General features: G+C 30.3%; 9 protein-coding genes across 9 annotated transcripts; 4 read left to right on the top strand and 5 right to left on the bottom strand.

Moving 5' to 3' along the window:
• Nucleotides 1-4: 4 nt before the first annotated feature.
• cubi_02720 (cytidine diphosphate-diacylglycerol synthase integral membrane protein) lies at nucleotides 5-1396 on the bottom strand (the record flags this gene model as incomplete). The annotated part of the gene is made up of 1 exon (XM_029019731.1): nucleotides 5-1396. The coding sequence occupies one exon, from the start codon at nucleotides 1394-1396 to the stop codon at nucleotides 5-7; it is 1392 nt and encodes a 463-aa protein (XP_028875138.1).
• A 737-nt stretch (nucleotides 1397-2133) lies between these two features.
• cubi_02719 (kinase domain-containing protein) lies at nucleotides 2134-3558 on the top strand (the record flags this gene model as incomplete). The annotated part of the gene is made up of 1 exon (XM_029019730.1): nucleotides 2134-3558. The coding sequence occupies one exon, from the start codon at nucleotides 2134-2136 to the stop codon at nucleotides 3556-3558; it is 1425 nt and encodes a 474-aa protein (XP_028875137.1).
• Nucleotides 3559-3617: 59 nt separating this feature from the next.
• cubi_02718 (cyclin-dependent kinase-related kinase) lies at nucleotides 3618-4580 on the bottom strand (the record flags this gene model as incomplete). Its single annotated transcript, XM_029019729.1, has 1 exon — nucleotides 3618-4580. One exon carries the CDS (start codon nucleotides 4578-4580, stop codon nucleotides 3618-3620), a length of 963 nt encoding a protein of 320 aa, XP_028875136.1.
• Nucleotides 4581-5068: 488 nt separating this feature from the next.
• cubi_02717 (uncharacterized protein) lies at nucleotides 5069-10702 on the top strand (the record flags this gene model as incomplete). Its single annotated transcript, XM_029019728.1, has 1 exon — nucleotides 5069-10702. The coding sequence occupies one exon, from the start codon at nucleotides 5069-5071 to the stop codon at nucleotides 10700-10702; it is 5634 nt and encodes a 1877-aa protein (XP_028875135.1).
• A 1284-nt stretch (nucleotides 10703-11986) lies between these two features.
• cubi_02716 (uncharacterized protein) lies at nucleotides 11987-13390 on the top strand (the record flags this gene model as incomplete). The annotated part of the gene is made up of 1 exon (XM_029019727.1): nucleotides 11987-13390. The coding sequence occupies one exon, from the start codon at nucleotides 11987-11989 to the stop codon at nucleotides 13388-13390; it is 1404 nt and encodes a 467-aa protein (XP_028875134.1).
• Nucleotides 13391-14187: 797 nt separating this feature from the next.
• cubi_02715 (uncharacterized protein) lies at nucleotides 14188-15231 on the bottom strand (the record flags this gene model as incomplete). Its single annotated transcript, XM_029019726.1, has 1 exon — nucleotides 14188-15231. The coding sequence occupies one exon, from the start codon at nucleotides 15229-15231 to the stop codon at nucleotides 14188-14190; it is 1044 nt and encodes a 347-aa protein (XP_028875133.1).
• An 826-nt stretch (nucleotides 15232-16057) lies between these two features.
• On the top strand, nucleotides 16058-17218 carry cubi_02714 (uncharacterized protein; the record flags this gene model as incomplete). Its single annotated transcript, XM_029019725.1, has 1 exon — nucleotides 16058-17218. The coding sequence occupies one exon, from the start codon at nucleotides 16058-16060 to the stop codon at nucleotides 17216-17218; it is 1161 nt and encodes a 386-aa protein (XP_028875132.1).
• A 73-nt stretch (nucleotides 17219-17291) lies between these two features.
• cubi_02713 (uncharacterized protein) lies at nucleotides 17292-19034 on the bottom strand (the record flags this gene model as incomplete). Its single annotated transcript, XM_029019724.1, has 1 exon — nucleotides 17292-19034. The coding sequence occupies one exon, from the start codon at nucleotides 19032-19034 to the stop codon at nucleotides 17292-17294; it is 1743 nt and encodes a 580-aa protein (XP_028875131.1).
• Nucleotides 19035-19404: 370 nt separating this feature from the next.
• Nucleotides 19405-21240, bottom strand: cubi_02712 (uncharacterized protein; the record flags this gene model as incomplete). Its single annotated transcript, XM_029019723.1, has 1 exon — nucleotides 19405-21240. The coding sequence occupies one exon, from the start codon at nucleotides 21238-21240 to the stop codon at nucleotides 19405-19407; it is 1836 nt and encodes a 611-aa protein (XP_028875130.1).
• Nucleotides 21241-21847: the final 607 nt, after the last annotated feature.

Raw genomic sequence — 21847 nt, 5'->3', positions numbered from 1 at the left:
ATTATTAGACTGATATATGGTCAGATAATACTGAAATAAGATGCTGAATTTCTGGTTCTGGTAGCATTTTAGCTAATTTTATGACAAGATCCAAAGATACTGACTTAGGATTGGTAAATATAAAGGCACGAATATATAAATAAGTAAAAACACCAGTAAGAATTTGGCAATCAAATCTGTCAGTGATTCCACCATGGCCGGGTATAGCAGACCCAAAATCTTTAATTCTAAGGGCTCTTTTAAGACCCGATGCAAAGAATCCACCAAAAGGAGCAACAAAAGCAGTAAATACTCCAATGACTATAGCATGTAATTGTGAATCTGAAATATAAATATGGTCTTTTCCAAAGATGAATTTCAATACGGGTGGAATATTATATGGTTTTGGGAGAAATACAGGATTTGGATCGCATCTTAATTTATACCACATTGAAAAAGGTTTTTCAAGTAATTCATTTTGAGGACAAATAAATATCTGATTTTTGGAAAGAATATTACCAAGAATTATTGCAGCAAAAATAGTGATAATAGAGGCTCCAACAAATCCTTCAACAGTTTTTTTTGGAGAAAGCCTATAAAGCCGGGTTTTTCCAAAGATTTTACCAATAATATAGGCAAATATGTCATTACAGATAACAAGACAAGAAGGAAGAATAAACCAAAAAAGTCCTCTATAAGCATTTGCAATCATAAAAACCGATTGTGTTACAACAAGTAGAAGACTTAGAATCATTATTCCAAATTGAGAAAACTGGTATCTAAGTGTATAATTTCTTAAGGACAATATAAAAGCAATAAATCCAAATAAAGCTCCAATATAACTTATCAAAGAGTGGTAATAAACTATTAAATATAATATATAATAATTTCTTCTATATTTTTCAATTAAAGGAACCCACCATAATTTTCCTGTTGAAAACAATGTTACTCCTAACCAATACCAACGTAGAGTATAAAAAAATGGAAGGCGTTTATCTTCTTCTGCACTTTTTTTAAGAGAGTTAACTTCTTGATATACTGCTGAAATTAATACAAGTACAAGAATTGCTGAATAAGTATGTCCAGCTGCAAGTATTACTAAGAATGATGATAATAAAATTATAGTCCAAATAGTTCTAGTTACCCAATTTAGATCCCCATTATTATTTTTATGGCTATTTGTGAATAAATTACTATGTTTATCAGTTTTATTGGTTCCTGAACAAGTTCCGTCTATTTTTTTATTTTCATTACTCTCATTCTTGTTTATTTCTTTGATTTGATTATCTTCATAAAATTCTTTCTTATTCCCAACTCTTCTTCTTAATTCCACTTCACTAAAAAAATTGTCAGATTCTGTTTCATGTTCTGTATCATCAAATATTGAATTATTTTTTTTATGTCTTGAATTTCTCATGGCAGTAACTTCTTTTCTTAGTGAAAAAAGTGAAGCTTATTTAAAAATTTAAATTGCCTAGTTAGCTTAACTAGTTGATATCGAAATTTTAAATCTGCTGAAAGTTTTGAATATTTAGTAATTAAAGAAATGTACTCTTAAATTCTCGTTTTGCTATCGTGCTGTAAGAATTCCATATATTCACGAATGCAGTTCCGTCTGATCTTTAACTATTTATTCCAATCCACTAAAGTATAAATAGAATATTTATATATGTGTTTTATTCTAATATGAAACAAAGAATATGATTTATTTACTTAAATTATTATTATTCATTTATGTATCTGTTTATATTTTTTTACAAAATAATTTTAAAAATACTTAATTTTCCGAATGGCGGGAAAATCGACCCGCCCATCTCTGTGATGCATATAGGTACCGATAATGGTTTTAAGAGAAAATTCAAAAAATAAGAAAAAAGGTAAAGCAATTGAGTTTGGTTGAAAAAGGAGAAATATAACAATAAGTAGTCATTTAAGTCGGTCTTAAGCAAGTAGCTGGTTTGAGTGGCATAATTTTGGCTTGGAGAAAATATCTTTTGAGTTAATACGGAAAGAAATTTAAATTTGTTTTACTGGAATAAATCTAAAATTACAGCTTAAAAGTTAATTATTAAAAAGAATATTATATATATAAATATCTTTGTATTCATTTGTAATTGTGGAAAGAAGTGAATTGAAGAAGACTCCAAATTAAAAATGAAGTTGGATGTGAGTAATATGAGATTTATAAGTAAAGATGAATGGCGAATATTGACTGCAGTAGAGATGGGTATGAGAAACCACGAGTATGTATCTCCACAATTAATAGAATCCATTAGTAATTTAAGAAGAACAGGTAGTTATCAATTATTACAGAATTTATTAAGAAATAAGTTAGTATCTAGGGAAAGTAAGATATATGAGGGATATAAGTTATCATATTTGGGATATGATTTCTTGGCTTTAAGAGCACTGAACAAAAGAGGAATTATATCATCAGTAGGAGCAAGAATAGGAGTTGGTAAGGAGAGTGATATACATATAGCAGCTAATGAAAAAGGAAGGTTGGTATGTTTAAAATTGCATAGATTAGGGAGAATATCTTTTCGAAATGTAAAGAATACAAGAGATTATTTGAGGAATAGAAAAGCATCATCTTGGTTATACTTATCAAGATTAGCAGCTTTGAAGGAGTATAGTTGTTTAAAAGCATTATATGAAAATGGATTTAATGAGGGTGAAATTAAAGTTCCTGAACCAATTGATTGGAACCGTCACGCCATAGTAATGGAGTTAATAGATGCTGTACCACTCAATTCTGTCAAACAGTTGGAAGATCCCTATGGAGCATTGGAAAGACTAATGAAGATGATTATACGATTAGCAGATTGTGGATTAATACATGGAGATTTTAATGAGTTTAATTTATTAATAGATTCCAAAGAAAACATAACATTGATTGATTTTCCTCAAATAGTTAATACAGACCATATTAATGCTGAGATGTATTTTAAAAGGGATGTTAATTGTGTGATTGAGCTTTTTAGAAAGAGATTTGGCATTCAGGTAACAGAGTATCCAAAGTTTGAAGATGTAATTGTATTTAATAGCGATAATGTTCACAGCTCAAATAGGATCATCAATATTAGTAAGATAGATAGGGATATGAATAGGCTTGATTACCTGAACACTATAATCTCTCAAAAGGCTGAGCAGGATAACTCAGAAGGACAGGAATTACAGGAGGATGGATCAACTCAAGAAGAAGAGGAGCAGGAGGATGAGGAGCAAGAAGAAGAAGAAGAAGAAGAAGAAGAAAGTCATGATGATGATGATGATGAAGATGATCATGATCATGATCATGATAACGATGATAATTATGATGATGATGATTATAATACTGATGATGATGGCGAAAAGCAAGAATACGATGAATTCAAAGCGAGGATGATTAACGAAAGAATGAATAATTTGTGGCTACCTAAGAAAAAGAAGACACAACTGAACCAGGACAAAATAAGGAGATATTTGGTGAGTCAATATGACAAACACCACAATTCTAAAGGAAATTCTGGCTCAAAAAAGAGCAGAGAGTATAGAAAAACAAAGGCAATGATAGATAGTATAAAGAATGACTATTAGAAGTTAAGTATATGTTATTATAGTTAATATTTGATTTTAATTTATTAATAATCTTTGAATTAGTTTTTAAGGTAAATAAGAGGTAGTTCAGAAGGGTCACATGGGAGGGGATAGCTTTTAAAATATTCATGATCAAGAGCTTGGCTGGCAGAAATCCTCTCTAGGGGGTTAAGTCTTAAAAGAGACTGTATAAGATCAATAGCCATTTCTGAGGCGTTAGGAAAGATGTCACTAAAGTTTAAGGGAGGCCTTGGACTAAATTCACAATAAAGAGGTAGTTCTTTGGCTTGAGGCCAATTATTATTATTTGGAGTGCCTAAAAGCTCAAAAATACGTCCAAGCTGTCTAAGCTCATCTTCTCCAGGTAATAAGGCTTTCCCACCTGTCAAAAGCTCTGCAAATATACACCCAACACTCCACATATCAACTGCATGAGTGTATTTGGTGGATCCAAAAAGCAATTCTGGGCATCTATACCATAAAGTAACTACTTCTGGAGTATACTCTCTACGTGGTTGTCCATAACTTCTAGCTAACCCAAAATCTCCAACCTTTGCTATACCTTTTGAATTAATGAATATATTAGCAGGAGCTAAATCTCTATGTATTATAAACCAATTATGCAATTCATTAATTCCAAGAATAATTTGTTTCAACAAACACTTTATATGTGATTCAGAAAAACGAATTCTGTTTTCAAAAACCTTCCTTAAATCACTCTCCATGTAATCCATAACTAAGTTAATAAAGTCTCCTTGAACAAAAACATCTCTTAACCCCATTATGTTTGGGTGATCAATTTCATTCATTATTTTGATTTCTCTCAAAACTGTGAAATGAATACCACATTGTCCCACTTTCTGTCTAGATTCTGTCAAGTCTGATGGTAACTCACATATCTTAACCTTTTTTATAGCTACTATAATGTCATTTTCTTTATCTCTAGCTTTTTCTACCTTACCATAAGTACCTTGTCCAATATGTGCATCAATTTGTTCATATCTTTCTGGCATAGAAATCATTTTTTCCCTTAAATCCCAGAACCAAAACTAAAGAATTCCATTTAGATACAGTTTTTAATGCTATTCTCCTCTTTAAATAGCTAATTTATTTATTTTAATTGATCATATTTTTTATTATTTATTTCCAAAATGACAATTTAAATTAAATAGTTTTGGCGGCAACATGCTGCACATTTATTCATAAAGTTATTTCTTGTATACCGGCATTATATAAATTTGGTATAAAAAATATTAAAAAAAAGAGGAAAAAATTATTTTTAGATATTAAAAAAAGTTTGACATATAAATGATTAAAAAGTAAATTCTTTGATTTAGTTGATGCTATAACGAGGATAGATGCAGTGTTTGTTACTGGTTTAGTAGTATGTAAGATAGAACATTTACATATTTAGATACTTTCAAAGGTCTGTCAACTTGAGTTTTTGGGATTACATGAATATTCATTCATTTTAAAGTTTGTATTACATGCAAATTATTGATTTTTGAGAATGGCAAGATGTAAGCCAAAGCCTTTGAGGTATGGAGGAATTTTGGACCAAAATGAGAAATATAATGTCTTAGAAGAAGACGTAACAAAAAAAGATAATGATTTGGACACAAATTTGCATTTAACTTTCAAGCAACAAAAAAAAGAAGAAAAAAAGGAGGGACATGGATTAGAATATAAGAGGCAAATTTTGATTCAAAATAATGATTTAATCTGTTGTTTGAATGTTTGGGAGAATGTTAAGATGATCATTTCTGAAAGTGAAATAATGGATTTAGGAGAGAGTTTAAGTGAATTAAGAGAACAAGGAAGAGAATTTATTGCAATATTCGGAGTTTTAGAGGAAAATAAGTCAAAATGTTACTTTAAAATATTAGATAATCAGCTTATTGAAGAGTTAAAAGAGGTTGAATTTTGCAAATCTGATCAAGGAACTAATGTAGAAAAAACTATAGATACTGAATTATCTATTGAAAGTAAAGTTTTAGGATGTGGAACAGTTGGTTGGTCAAGTTTAAAGCCAAAAATACCATATTCTCATGTTAGAAAGGCTCTGTTGTTACTACAAGTTGAAGGTTTCATAGTATTTACTTGTGAAATATTGGGTGTGAAAAGAAGTCGTATAATAAGTAATAGTATTAGTACTAGCAATAATGTTAGTATTAATGGTAAAGGATTCAAAGAAAGTGTATTGAATATGAATATTAGGATGTATTTGACTAGAAAGTCCCTTGACGGGAAGTTATTATCAAGGAGGAAAGATGGGAAAAGTAGTCTAAAATCTATATTTTCTTGGCTTAATGAGGAGCTTAGGTTTCCAATACTTGAGGGATCCAATAATAAGCAAGCAAAGAAGACGAGGAGTTACCAGACTGTGCAGATAAAACCAAATGAGTTATATTCTATATTTCAAGAATATGACATATCTATAAAAAGAATGGGATCTTCTAATCAAAAAGATGGAAATTGGAGTCAAAGCTTGGGATTAATTTCAGAGTTAAGAAACTATCAAAAAGATGCAGTTTTGTTTGCTTTAAACGTGGAAAAAGATACTGTTAAAATACATTTGGAATACCCTCCATATTGGTTTTGCCTTAAACTACCAAAAAGGGGAGAAGAAAAAGAGGATTTATTATATATTAATATGATTAATGGAGAAATTTCTTTGAATATTCCACCTTTGGGAGGAGGTACTTTCAACATAAGAGGAGGATTTTTATGTGATGAAATGGGATTGGGTAAAAGTTTGGAGATTATTGCTTTGATTTTAATGAATCCAAGGTTGGACTATCAAACAAATTTTCAAAAATCTAAGGATTTTATCTCTTTTCCTACTTTAGAGTCTAAAGAGAATTCTTTTGATGTAGAATGTCCATGTGGGGTTAGTAATCCAATCATAGATTTGAAAGTAGTAAGATGCAACAAATGTAAAGTTAAATTTCACTTTCAATGTTGTATAAGTGATCAAATTACAATGGATTCAGATACTAATCTATTATGTTCTCTTTGCCAAAGTACTGAATTTAATCAAAGATTAAAGACAAAGTCAACTTTAATTATAGCACCAGCAAGTATTATAGACCAATGGTATGATGAATTTAATAAACATTTAGAGGATGGAAGATTGAAAGTAGTTAAGTATAAAGGAGTTAGGTATATTCAAAACTATTTGAGAAATAGAGCATTAAAAAAAGGGAAAGATTATGGTTGTGGATATGGAATTATAAAAACTAGAAGGGATATTTTGGACTATGATGTAGTAATTACATCTTATGAAATTCTTAAAGAAGAGATTTATCATGTATTAGATCAGGATAGCATAGCAAACAAAAGATCTATGAGGTTTAAGAAGACTTATCCTATTTTGGCTTCTTTATTAATTAACATTGATTGGTGGAGAATTGTTTTAGATGAAGCTCAAATGACTGAAGGATATTCACTTGTTTCAAAAATGACCAGTAAATTAATATGTTATAATAAATGGTGTGTATCCGGTACCCCTATTGTTAGATCTTGTTCAAATGATTTGATTGGTTTACTATTAAACCTTTCAAATGTTGGATTTGACTTAATACATGATTCTTTATATAAAAAGTATCTTGGATACTTATCTAGTATTTTATATATCAAAACTATTAAAAGTAAGACTGAACAAGAAGCTGATATTGAAATAGAGAGTGAAAAATTAGATGAAAATGATCAAGAGGATCATGATCACTCTCGTGATCATGATGAGGATTTAATTGGTGAAAAATTTCAAAAAGATGGATGGATTGGATTTGAAAATAGTTTAGATTATATTACTAGTCAATATATATCAATGAAGAATTTGGTAAAACATTTGGAATATGTAATTGGTTCTTTGTTTTATAGAAGAGAGATGAAACAAGTTAAGGAAGAAATAAGCATACCTCCAGCTTTTTATGGAAATACTTATTTAAGTTTATCTTCAGTAGAGAGATTTTTTTATATAAAACAGTGTGAATTAGGGTATAACAATATATTAAATTATAGAAGTATTGATAATTTTTTAAGAAATAAGAAAGAACTGGACTCATTAATTACAATGTTAAGGCTTGCATGTATACATCCACAATTAGGTATAATGGGTATCCATAATAGGAATAAGAATTTAAATAATCAGGAGAATTATTATGATTTAGATACTCAAAATGATTCAAGTATTGCATCTTTAAATACAGGATTGAAGATTATGACAATGGATCAGATTTTAGATAAGTTATTAAATAAATGTAGAATAGATATTGAAGAGAGCGTGAGAAAGTATGTGATGAACACTTTAGGTTTGGCTGGTATTTATTTTACAAGAAATTTCAAAGAGGATGATGATGAGAAATATAATAAATCATCAATTTTTTATTATAAACAAGTACTTGATATTCGTAACGAAGATAGAGTGGATGTTTTGCAACAGATACATACTTTATGGAATCTTGGAGAGATTTGTAGTAATGAATCAGAGAAAAGAGAGCTTTTTAGAGAATGTAATGAACTTGAGATTAAGTACAGAAGTAAATACTATAAGGAATATATGGAAAAGCAGGAGTCTTTTATTAAATTAAGAGACAAAACTAATTCATTATATTCTGATAATAATTGGTGGCACATATTCAAGAGGCTTAGTAAGGTTAGGGGTATTAATGGAAGATTTGGATTAGGATCTGGAGTAGGTAGTGTTAATGAAGAGGATCTTTTATTGGATAGAATTGAGAATTTCCAGTATGAATTTAAGAGTGCTAAAGATGGGGATTCTGAGTACAATTTACCAAGTTTTAATAGCATTCATGGCCTTATAGTTGCTTTAGATTTAAAGGTCAAGCATATGCAAGAATCTCGAACAAGACTTTTAAGCCAGCTTAGTCAACTAGAACTTTTGAGTTTAAGTCAGGATTGGGATCAAGATCAGGATCGGGATCAAGATCAGGATCAGGGTCAAAGCCAAAGCCAGAACCAAAGCCAAGGCCAAAACCAGGAACAGAACCAAAACCAAAGCCAAAGCCAAAACCAGAACCAGGAACAGAACCAAAACCAATACCAAAGCCAAGGCCAAAACCAGGAACAGAACCAGAACCAATACCAAAACCAAAGCCAAAACCAGAACCAGAACAACCATAAATTAGATCAAGGTAATAGACAGGGTCAAGATATCCAATACCAACTCATTCTGGACGAAATAATTGCAAAAGTGTCTTCCTGTTCATTGTGTAAAGAAGTTCAAAGTAGTGAAATAGAAGAGGAACACCAAAATAGTGCAGGAAGAAGGAATCAATCTGGTCAAAGACGAGATTTATGTGTATTTTGCATAATCCAAAATCATATAGAAGAACTTGAATATTCATTATATACCATTAAAAAGAAGTCTTTTTTTAGGTTTAGTGAAAGCAGTAATAGTAACTTTAGAGGAACTAAAAGTAATGAAGCAGATAATGGTCAGCAAAAAAAATCAATTTACAATGATTCTACATATTTGAGAGATTCAGAAACAATTGCAATATTAAAGTTTTTGAACAAAGAGCTAAAGAGAGTCTTTAAATCTGGTTCAAACATGAAAGAGGACTTGGATGAATCTGATGATTTATCTTCTATTTCTAAGATATCTACAAAACATATCAAATACATTGAATCGTTAAAGCTTGAGCTTTCCAGCAGTAAAGCCTTTGTATCTGCTACTAGACAACTTATTAACTCTTATTTGGAGCTTATAGATTGTAAGCAAAGAATTCAAGTAATTCAGGATGGCGAACCGAATTTGTCTTCAAATCATAATAATATCATCCACCAAAGTGAAATTCCTTTTTTGGCAGAAAAGTATGAATCAGAACGTATTTCTGCTCTTGGTGTGAGACGTAATCTAAAATCTCAACAAAAATTTCTATGTAACCTTAAGTTGCAACAAAGATCAAGAAAAACCTTTAAAGATCAACAGGAACAGCAAAAGGAGCAGGTGCAGAAACAAGACTTGGAGCAGCAACAGGAGCAGCAAAAGGAACAGGAACAGGAACAGGAACACGAACAGGAACAGGAACACGAACAAGAGCAGCAAAAGGAACAGCAAAAGGAACAGGAACACGAACAAGAGCAGCAAAAGGAACAATACCAAGAACACGAACAAGACCATGAAATTTGTCCAATATGTCTTAACAAGCTAAAGGAGGACTATTCACAAGTCATTTTACCATGTGCTCACATACTATGCATTGACTGTTATAGGTTAATTAATAAAAAGTCTAATAACCATAAACTTAAAAATCAGTGTCCAAAATGTAGATTTGCTTTTCAAGATACCAATGTAGTCCTAATAGTGCCAGATAATGACAATAACAAAGTTAATGTAAAGGTAGGAAACAATTCAAATAATGAAAAAAAAACTTATTCATCCTTAATTAACGAGTTTTCAAATAAACCAAACCAAGTAGATTTTGGAATTGATTACAACATAATACAATCAAAAAGCATCTTAGGTAACTTTGGAACTAAAATAGAAGCTATTATTAAACATATTAAATGGATCTTGAATTATCCTGGTACTAGTGATAGCTTTGGTATTCACTCTCATGATCCTCAACTTCAAACTATTCGTGGAAATAATGATAAGATTATTATTTTTTCTGATTTCCAACCTGTTATAGATATTCTTTCCTCAGCTCTTCACTTAAATGAGATACTTTTTAAAAAATATAGTGGGGGAAAGTCAGAATATCATATTATTAGAGAGTTTTCATCTAATAATATTAATAATGAGTATTACCCACATAACAACTACAGAGTCCTTTTATGTAATCATTTAAATGTTGGAAAAGGAGTTAATATTACTGCTGCAAATCACATTATTTTTGTTAGTCCTATTCTCAACAAATCTGATGAATTACAGGCTATTGGTAGAATTATTCGTATGGGGCAAACCAAAACCCCACATATTTGGAATTTCATCATTAATTACTCAATTGATGAACTTATTTTTCATTATTTATCCAACTTTTACTCAAATCAAAACCCTCAAAACTCTTTTTTTAATTCTAATAATCAACATTCACTAAATCTCAAAATTATTCAACATGTATCAGATACTAATTACTCCAATTTCAAACAAAAAGAATTTGTATTGGAAGAATAACAGGATGATCGTTTCTCTTATACTAATTAAGATAACTACACAAAAATGTTTCCAATTTTAAAAAAAAAAAAAAAAATCAAATAAAACAATTTTTTTTCTTTTTTTGTTTTTATTATTGCTAAATAAATATTTACATGTTTATGAGATTAACCAGAAATATATATACCGTTATTAGAAACAGGCGCCAAACATATTTTCTAAAAAAATGCGCGCAATGCATGCAAATATATATTTGTTCTCAAGTCAAAGAAACAAAATTAGGGAAAGCGGTATTAATAACAAAAAAAAAAAAAAAATAATAGTAATAATATAATGAATCATTTCTTGTCATTTATTTTGATTTTTTTTGTTTTAAATAGTAAAAAAAAAAATTTAAAAAAAATTGAGAATAAAATTTTTTAAATCAGAAAAAAAATTAATTCATCTGGCAATAAAAGTAATTTGTGTACTTTCTATTTATTATACGTGTGCATAAACTTAGGCATGTAAAAGGTGTCTAACAAAAATATTGGCAATAATTAGAAATAAAGTCATTAAAATTATTATTCTATGTTATTTTAGAAAAAGGGAATATATAGGAAACAAAAAAATCGTAATTTTGGAGTATCTGATTAAACTTTTATTTAATATTACTGCTATTTTTGGATAATATTAGATATAAATAATTGGTTGGTAATGATAATTACAAATAAAATTATGTATAGTTAATTAAAATAAGGGAAAACATAATACAAAAAAAAAAATTGTAAAAAAAAAAATAACAGTAATAATATAAAGTTCAAGTAATATTAAGTAATATTAAACATATTGATATTATTAGATTTGTTCATATTTGTTATTAATTCAAAATAATTGTAAACCGATTCAAAAATTAATAATATTAACGTTAGTGATTGTAATTATAGAATATAAATATATTTGAATATATAATTTAAGTAAAAAATATAATCAAAATTAATGAAAAAAAAAATCCAAATTAAGAAACTGGGGTAATGATTAGACATATGAATTTATTCATAATTTAAAAAAAAAAAAAAGTAAATTGTTTCATTGAGCCAATACCAAACTTTGTGTATTATAAACATTTAAGATATAACCATTAAAAAAGAATATTCTGCTGCAATTATTGCATTTGGTTATTGTTTTAATATACAAAGAAATTGAATACTTTGTTAGTCAGAGGTTAGGTAGATGATCAAGTAATATGAATGTTTTATCGTTCTTTTCTTTTTTCTGGACGATACATACAATGAATGAATTGAACTTCAAATAATGACAAAAGAAATGGATAGCATTCTGAAAAGTAAATATACCGAAAATAGAATTGAATACGATAAATTTAGCTTAATATCTATTAATTCAGAGTTTAGTTATAACAACACTATTGATAATATACAGAATTTTAACAAAGGAACAAACAATTGTAAAACGTCCCTAAATCCAAAAAGAAACTTAAAAATGAATTCAGCCGGACTCCGAAAAGATAAAGGAGGAGGCACAGGGACAGGAATAATTGGGCCTGGCCTAAAAATTGGGAAAGAAAAAAGATTGGATTTAATTAGGGATGCACTTAAATCACTTTATGTTGATAGAACGAAACCACATCTTCAGGAACTCATTAGAAGATTAAAAGAGCGTGTAGATTTAGGTGCGAACTATAACTTGCAAATGATGATAAAAGATTTAAGTGAAAATGAAGAAGAGTTCTTGCTATTTGATAATGGCGAAATTTACTTTAGAAATTGTTATGTTCCTGAGAACCATTGGGTTGATCCAAAAAATCCGAATAATCCTTATTCCCGTGAAATATGGAGTGGATTCTTACAATATATTAATAACTTAGTATGTGTTAGAGGAGAAGGTAATTTTAATAGCTCTATAATAATGAGAAATTCAAATAATTATTTGATAGAACCCAGCAATCATGAATTCATTTTAAAGCAGAAAGAGAATGAATCAGACTTTTCATTATTATCATCAACATTATCATCTTCATCTTCATCAACCTCATGCTCAACTAATTCTCAATCTCAGCCAAACTTACTTAGATATCAATTTAAAGGAGGGCGGTATGGAGTTGCAATGGAGATACACAAAGCAAAAATTTCTCAATTAGAAAACCTATCATTGGGAGAATTGTCTCATTTAGTCCAACTTGCTATTAATGGAGGAATTCTACAATATGAAAACAATGTTTTGAAGCCAAGATGTACGTGTGTTAAGATTGCTGCTGCTGCTTTATCAGTGGATGTTGATCAAATTGAAAGCAATGAAGCTCCAACTGATGACTCAAACTGTCCAGCAACAACAATAAACAATAACTTAATAGATTTAAAATATAAACTTAATGAAATTTTAATTATGTATCCAAATGGCATATTATTAAGTTTATTAAAAAGGTTTTTTAATACATATTGGGGGAAAAAACTCTCACCTACAGTTTTCGGTTACACACACATCTCGACTTTATTACTATCTGATGAGTTAAAACAGACTTGTAGATTGTATTTTGATTCATTCAATCATGTAATTGTTCAGTCTACGAAATTCGATATTCCAAATAATGTCAGACTTCTAGAAGATGAGAAATTTCAAAAAAGAACCTCCTTTTTTGACTTTGGTCTCTTTGTTCCCATAAGGAATATGTCTGACATCTCATTTGAATATATGAGGTTATTAAATAAATAGCGATTGTTTTTTTTAATGAATTATTCAAATAATGCTAAAATAATGTTAATTCAAATAGTGGGCGCCAACATTTTGGTTATTAATTCAATGTTTTTGCATGCATGCAAATTACGTGTACTTAATTGGTTATTTATTTAGTGAAAAATTAAAATCTGACAAAAAAATAAAAAGAAAAAAAAATGATGAAAGTGATCATGATTTAAATAAAACTAAAGCATGAAAATTTATTCCAATGAAATCTAATTAGAAAAATGGTAAAGATTTGTATTTTACTATACTAATCCGTAGTATATTTGGACTTTCATCGGTTAGCTATTAGTATCGAGAGTATTCACATTTTTTCTTCATCCCAAATTTTTTATTTCTTGATTTCATAGCTACTCTATTCTTTTTTATTAAAAAAAATAATAATTAAAGTTTTTATTTAAAAAAAAAAAATCGAATGTTTCATTGCTTTACTTTAAGCTTGAAATTTGGCCAAGCATTTCAACTCCCTATGAACTATTTCAAAAACAAAATCATTAAATAAATTCAGTTTTACACTTCCCTCGTATACTTTGAATTTTTATCCAAGTAATAAAGAGAAGCAATAAATAAACAAAATGTAGAAATAGCACTAAATAAATTAGTAAGGAATAATTGATGTGTATATTAATATATTTAATGATTTAATACACATCTCAATTACTTCAAAAATGGAGATCTTAGATCCTCCTCATCCTTTTGATAATAGTGACAATAATGTTAATGATAACAGAATTATTATATCTTCAGGTACAGAATAAATCTAATATTCGTTAAGCAATAATGGCTGGTGAAGAATATGCAGTGGGGCGCTTTAATGCACTAGCAAAGTAGGCAAAGTCATCAGGAGAAATATTTCTGATCTCCTCAGAAGTGCATAATTTAAATACATTTGCTTTAATACATGAACATTTGTCCTGATCCAAGATTGAAGTTGCAAGCCAAGATTGGAAAGATAATCTCTTACAATCCTCATCACAAAGTTCATTATTTGCAACAGGAATATTCTGTGGTAAGAACCATCCTTTTCTTAATGCTGAATTATATAAATTTTCCATTCTCATAGAGCTTTCTTCATTTAATGAAAATGTTACTGGATATGCTGCTTGTGATATAAAATCAACAACAAATCCTAATCCTCTATCGTTGGTTCTTTCCAAGTCTTGAGGACAATTCTTTTGATGTGGGCCACCACGTATAATATTTTTAGCTTGTTCTACAAGCAAAAACATCATACAAGAGTATTCTGGAGGTAAGCCTTCATTTGGATCCAACAATTTCTCAACAGATTCTTCATTTCCTGATAATATAACCATCATTGCGTTAGATGAACGGATTGTATCCAAGATCGTATTTTGGGTTGCATCTACTAATCCATCCTGGTCATTATCTAAAACACTTGCCAATAACTCCGTTAAATATGATAATTTGTCATCTGGTACCATATAGTCTCCAAGAATATGAATTCCAAATGCAGAAGTGAATTTTGTTAATCCTGCTCTTGTAAAACCTGATTCTGGAATCTTAGATGGTCTTATGTAAACCTTATCATCTCTTGGCTGAGAAACAAAAACTTCGGATGGAAATACTGCATTATCGCAATTTGGCTCGTTCTGTAAGGATTTCATTGATAATAATTCTTCTGAAGCTGAATGATTATTTGTTTTTAAAGTGCTTGTAGCTTTTGTTGCTGAGGTTGTAACCACTGAATTTGAATGACCATGTTCACCTGGGTTTCTCACATTCAGTGTTGGTGCTCCTCTTACCACCATAATAATCATTAAAAACATATATATTATACTTTCACAGAACTTCATTATGACCACAAAATTCCGACACTTTTTAATTCCAATCTTCTTATTATGAAATTAGTAACATAAACTTCTATTGTTTTTATTGATATTTCTGTTGAAACAGATTTTAACCTTTCGAAATTTATTATACTATTATTCAAATTAAGTGAATACTAGTTGATTCCTTTTTTTCTCTTATCAATTTTGTTTATGTGGGGTTGCGAGAAACATGCAATATGTGGATTATTACTACATGCAATTTTTTATGTTACGTGGAGATTACATGTAAACATGACAACTAATTTTTTTTTGAGGAAGCACAACTTCTGAGAAAAAAAAAAATATCAATCCTCAATATTGTTTAAATTAATAATTAAAATTCAACTATCTAACCCAAATTCTCAGATAAAATTTAGAAACTAAAATCTGAATTTTAAAAAAGTAATAATCATTTCCATTATCTCCCTAATCTATGACTATGCATACATTTTGCATGCATTCAAATATTTATTTTCAGACTTTTGGCGGGTTTGTCTTTTTTTAATATTATATTTCAACTGGCATTTCAAAAGTAAAATATTTCTGAGTATGTTAATAGATCACTTATTATTCGGCGTTTACAGAAAATTATCCTATTTTTACAAAATGTATGAATTATAGTCAACTCACACCTTTTTTATTGTATCTTTTCCTTAATCTAAGGAAATTCTGAATTAAACTAGAATAAAAAAAAAAAAAAAGGAAAGGGATACAAAATATTTTTAGAAAAAATAAATAAAATTGAGAAGGTACCTCAAAACTCACACTTAAACTTAACTAAAGTTCTTACTTTGGTATTTCACCTAGGTTAATGGCAAATTACCAAGTAGATTGGGAAATTGTGGGGATATTTGAAGATAATAGTGTTGAAAATAATTTTAATCTATTTGAGCTTTTTAACAATAATAATTACAAAAACAATACAAGCTTAAAGAATATAGAGGATTACTTCCTGGATCCTAATAGATATTGTAATAACACGGACAATAGTAGTAATGATAAAAAAACCACTATCATATTATCTAGAAGTTGGATTTGCAAATTATACATATTATCTGGAATAACAGGCAATGATTTATCAGTTTGTATGGATTTTTTAGAAAATCTCATATTCAATAATACTGGCCTATCCCACCTAAATCGAGTATTCTGCTACTTGAAATATTTGCCAGATTTGCTTTCTTTCCCATTATTTCATTGCAAATTTCAAAGTCACCTTACATATAAAAAAAATGGCATTACTCAAAAAGATGAAATCATTGAGAAAGTAATCAATTTAATTAAGAAATGTCTAATTCATTTATTCTCAGACCATGGTGGAAAGCCTAATATTATATTAATAGCAGGTACTTCAGGCAGTGGAAAAAGCACCATAAGTTCTTACTTGGCATCATTTTTAAGGGTAAAATGTGTCATATCTACCGATACAATCAGACATGTACTAAGGTCTACAGAAAAATACAAATACAACAAGGCTCTTAATTGCTCAACTTATGAAGTACACAAATACACCAATATTCAGCCTAAACAAAATGGAAACAATCAATCTTCTGAATCATCTATTGTATTGGGATACTTATTACAATCGTCTATTATTGAAGATTACATTTATGAGATCATCGCAAATTCTGTTAATAAGGAAAAAAGTATCATTTTAGAAGGAGTTCATATTACTTTTTCATTATTCAAAAGAATCCAATCTTTTGCAAAACTTAAACATGCAAACTTAAGTACTTTTCTAATATATATACAAGACTCCAACGAACACATACAAAGGTTCCAACAAAGAAGCAAGGGTATCCTCAATTTCAAATACCACAATAACATCTCCAACATTAGAGAAATTCAAAGTTACCTAATCAACTCCATTGGAAAACTACCCTCGGTTATTTCTATTGACAATACTTCAAACGACATTGATTATATTGTCCAAGAGAAGATACTCAAACAAGTCACAATGAAGTTCTTATAAACCTTTAAAATCCTAATTTCTCATCTTCTAATATACCTGTTTTAATTAATTACTTATTTACCTATAAATAACGCTAAAATTCGTCCTTATCTCTCCATATCTCCAAATTATACTTATGTAGCGACGATTTTTGCTCATGATTCACTCTTTCCCAAACCGATCCAAAAACCCTGCAACACACAAAACATATTAACTCCTCCTCACTCACAATTCCATTCTTACTTCCGGCATCGATCCGATTAATCTCCTCACCCATAGTTTCTTCCGTGACCCCCACGTCAGAAACTGACCACATGCACACTGAAGGCGCCACCTCCCCACATTCTGGAGCCTGCTGACCAGGAGTCTTACATACATTATTAGTGCATGGATTTTTGGCGCCATCATCAGAGTTATTGTAAATCAGATTACAAAAGTTTGGTCTTTGGCCTGTTTGACTCTTTTCATGAGTTATGTGGCTTGAGGTATCAAAAAACTGGGTGATTTTTTGCCTCTTGGAATCGTATTCACTATCTAAAATGGAATTCCTATCTTCCACAGAATTGCTATTTATATAGTTATTCATGTTATAGTTTAACTGGGACCTTGCAGTTTCTAAAAAAGAGGCTACTCTTATTTCCTTTTCTTTTCTAAGTTTTTCTTTGGAAATTTGAGTTTTGAAATGACAATCTTCTTGAATATTTCTATCACTATAATCTTCACCAAAAGTGTGGCCAGTATTGTCAAATTGAGAAGATTTCCCTGAATTATAAATAAACTTAAGGCTTTGTAATTCAGGGTCAAACTCAAAAAGTGACTTACTTTGGCAGTCCAGAAAAACACGAGTATCCCAGTCCCAAAGGAAGTTGAGAGAGTTACAATAGTATAACCTCCCTCGTCCCCTTGGAAACTTATCTATTCCACTGGTATATAAAGCTTCTCTATACAATGATTCGTAGTTCTCATCACCACAGTACTGAAATTCTGAATTTCTATCTACTGGAACTGACACACATTTTGATCTTTTCCAGAAGCTTAAATAACCCTGCAAAACTTTACCACGAGAAATATTCACATTATTCAACTGTTCAGAGTCAATAAAGTTCTTAATGCTACTTTCTAGACTCTTTAAGGTTTTTGTCTCAAACTTATCTAATCCTTTACATAAAGTTAGTAATGCTTTTACATGACTTGTACCAACAAACTCTGGAATCAAATTCTTCCTATTGAAATTAGGCCCAAACTCTTTAGAATGCTTTATTTCCCACTTTAAAGCTCTGTATGACGTTAAAGGTGAAGAAAACTGGAGAAAACAAAATCCACTAACACCTTCCTCATCCCTTATATACACTAATCTCCTCAGAAACTCACCATATGGATTCCTTCTTCCTACAAAGTCCCAGATAACTTCATCATTCTCAATGTCTTTCGGTATACCCCTAATTAACCAATAACATGTTGATAAATTCATTGTTTCAAAATCATTAAATGGCCTTAATTTATATGCAGGATCACAATATACATACAATTCACTATAGCTATCTTTTGAAATCTCCCTCCATATATTACGCCTAGATAGCCTGATAAAGCTTTTTGTGGAACTTCTGGACGGAAAACTAACTATGTAAATCTTTTTTTCTCCTTTTTGTATACACAATTCGTCCGATTCTTCCACTAAATTTGGTAATGAAAACCCTAAAGAGACACTCCACCTTGAAAATGTCTCGTATAATCCTTCAAGTCCTTCTGGAACATTTCTTATTATTGCACTCCAATTTAATCGATACCTCCTTCTTAAAACATAACTTGAGTCACTCCACTCTTGGTCTTCCTCCATTTACAGTACAATTCCTAAATATTTCTTTACATTTTACTTTATATAAATTTGCTTAGATTTTCTTTTTTTCCTCTATTTTTCCCCTCCATAATTTTCCCATCTTAAAAAAATAACCCCCCATACCATAACTCAAACATTTTTGTTCCTACAAAACCACGAAAAACTTAAATCTAAGAATAAAAAGGGAAAATAAAAACCATTACCACTAATTTACTTAATCAATACTACATAAACGGCTATCTAAGAAATTAGTACTTTAGAGAATATTCTCAATCATTCTATTTTAATAACTTTGAAATAACTTTTCGTAGACCAAAATTAAATCCGGTTGCAATAACATTAAAGAAAGTTAGAAAAAATGCTAATTAAATTAATTTCTCTGGTAGTTATATTTAGCCACCTTTTTTGGTAAGCTTGAAGCAATACTTGAGTTTCTGGCTCCCTCCCCTATTGAAGATGGCTGCTGACCAGAACTCATACCAACATTCGAATAGCCTATTCCCCCTCCCCCTCCTCCATTAGATAACAATATACTACCATTTCCCATAGCACCATTTGTTTGAAGAATTCCCTTCTGGTTAAAACCGTATGGATGGTATGAAGGAGAGTGTTGGTGAATAATATTTTGATTCTGGTTACAGTATTGTTGGCTGTTATTAGTGGTATATTTTGTACCAGGTGGAGATATTTGATAATTCCCAGTTGCTGTTACATAGCTTGAGCTTGATTCAGGCCCAGCTAACTTTTCCTCACTACTAAATTCGGTACCTGATGACCTAATTTGATAAGAAACGGGACTAAAAGCGTCTTTAAATTCTTCAAATGAGCCTATAGTATTCATTGTATCGCCTCTCTCCAATCCCTGATTAATTGTTTCGAAAGTAGTGCTTCTAGAACAAGAAGCATCTGTAGAGTATATTGTTGATGAAGATTGCTTAATGTTCTCATTATTTAAGGGAATCATACGGTCAATGTACTTGTCAACGTCTGGAGGGCGCATTTGGATTCCTTTGTTCTGGTTTTGGTTACTAAAAGATTCATTCGAATCGGATCTAGTCATTTCATCTCTCTTTATATGCTCTTTACTAGATCGAACATTTTCATCTCTTTGAAATGCTGTATTCAATGAAGGAACAGGGCTATTGTTAGTAACCTTGTATCTAATATACTGTTGGATAGCATAGAAAGACTGAGCAATTGGCTTTGGAAGCTTGCCATTTTCGTCATAGTACAACTCATCATAGTTAAAAAGTAGGCTTAAATCTGTATTTATAAAAGACTTCAAAGCATCTGCAGATTTTGGGAGTTTGAAACATTCAAATACTGAGTAAAAGAATATTACAATTGAAGCTTTAACAAACTTAGGTCTTTCAGAATTGTGATTACCTGGAATTATCATGAGCATCTTCTCTCCTCCATAGTTGTCATGTAACTTTTTAGAGTGATTGGGATTGACCAATGTGTCATTTGTACCTGAAATAAACAAAGCAGGAACCTTACAATGGCCAATAGACTTAATGGGAGCAATCTCATCTATGTTAACTTTTGCCTTGTCATTAATTGTAGATTTTATAAATGAAAGTGCCGAATCCACTAGAAAATTGGGTAGCAGAGGGACATAGTGATGGACCAACTCGTGGCATAGCTGACGGAGACTGCAAAAGCTGGAATCTACAACAATCCCCCTTAGGAAACCGTCTCCCCTATCAACTCCAGAGTACATTAAAGCAGTAGCAGCACCCATTGACCTCCCCCAAACTCCAACTGAACTACATCTTTTTGAGCTTTTCAAGTATTCAATCAAAACGGAAAGATCATCTTTCTCATGGTATCCCAAACTTATATAGTCTCCATCAGACAACCCGGAACCACTTAAATCCACTGCCATAACTGTAATTCCGATAGGAAGAAGCAATGGAACGTATGGTAAAGCCTCTCTCCTTGAACTACAGTTTCCGTGAAGATAAACTACGCAAGGAAGAGATTCCGATGGTCTTTCATTCTCAATTGGCTCAAAATGACTACAATGAAGAGCTTGGAAGCGGCGATTTCTCAAAGTAAAGTCTGATCTCTTAAAAATAGACTTTCCTATAGCAAACCGCATTGGGCCCAAATCCCGAATACTATATTTGTCTCTTGGAGGTCTTATAATTGCCCTCCATAATTCATTGTACTGAGAAGAAAAACTTGACAATATTGACGCCATTTCTTTTATTCTGATTGTGACCAGTTTATTTACAAAACTTGTAATAATTAGTATATATTAGCAGTATTATATATATCAAACAGGAATCTCTGGATAATTCCTTTAATACTTTCACAAAAAGAACTGAAGAGATTACCTTATTCTAAACCAAGTGTTGATTTTCTGATTATAAATATTTACTGGTGTTATTTTCTTAAGCAATAAATTTTATTAAATACTTAATTTAAGAATGATTAATCAGTCACTTCAAATCTTACTCCTGTTGCATTATTTACCTGATTCTTTTCTTATTAGCAGCTCTTATAATCAATTCCTTGTTAGACTTTTCTGGCCCGGAAGATTTTACTAGTTACTTTTTCTTTTCTCTTTGAACTTTTAAAGATATTTTTATTTGCTCAAAACTAAACCCTTTAACCTAGAGTTCAAATTAGACCCAGAGTAAAGGACGGTAACTTTTCAGAGTTTCTGAGAAAATACCTACAATACCTTGTCTATTCTACTCCACCGTCTTCCTTTCTCTGACTATTACATGTACATATATATACATATATATGTACACATATATATGTATATATATATATGTAATATATATTATTTTTCGTTGTAA

Source organism: Cryptosporidium ubiquitum (assembly GCF_001865345.1).
Source record: "Cryptosporidium ubiquitum isolate 39726 chromosome Unknown contig_1, whole genome shotgun sequence".
Classification (NCBI taxonomy): domain Eukaryota; phylum Apicomplexa; class Conoidasida; order Eucoccidiorida; family Cryptosporidiidae; genus Cryptosporidium; species Cryptosporidium ubiquitum.
The sequence above is the reverse complement of the archived record's forward strand: the minus strand, read 5'-3'. Positions and strand labels throughout refer to the sequence as shown.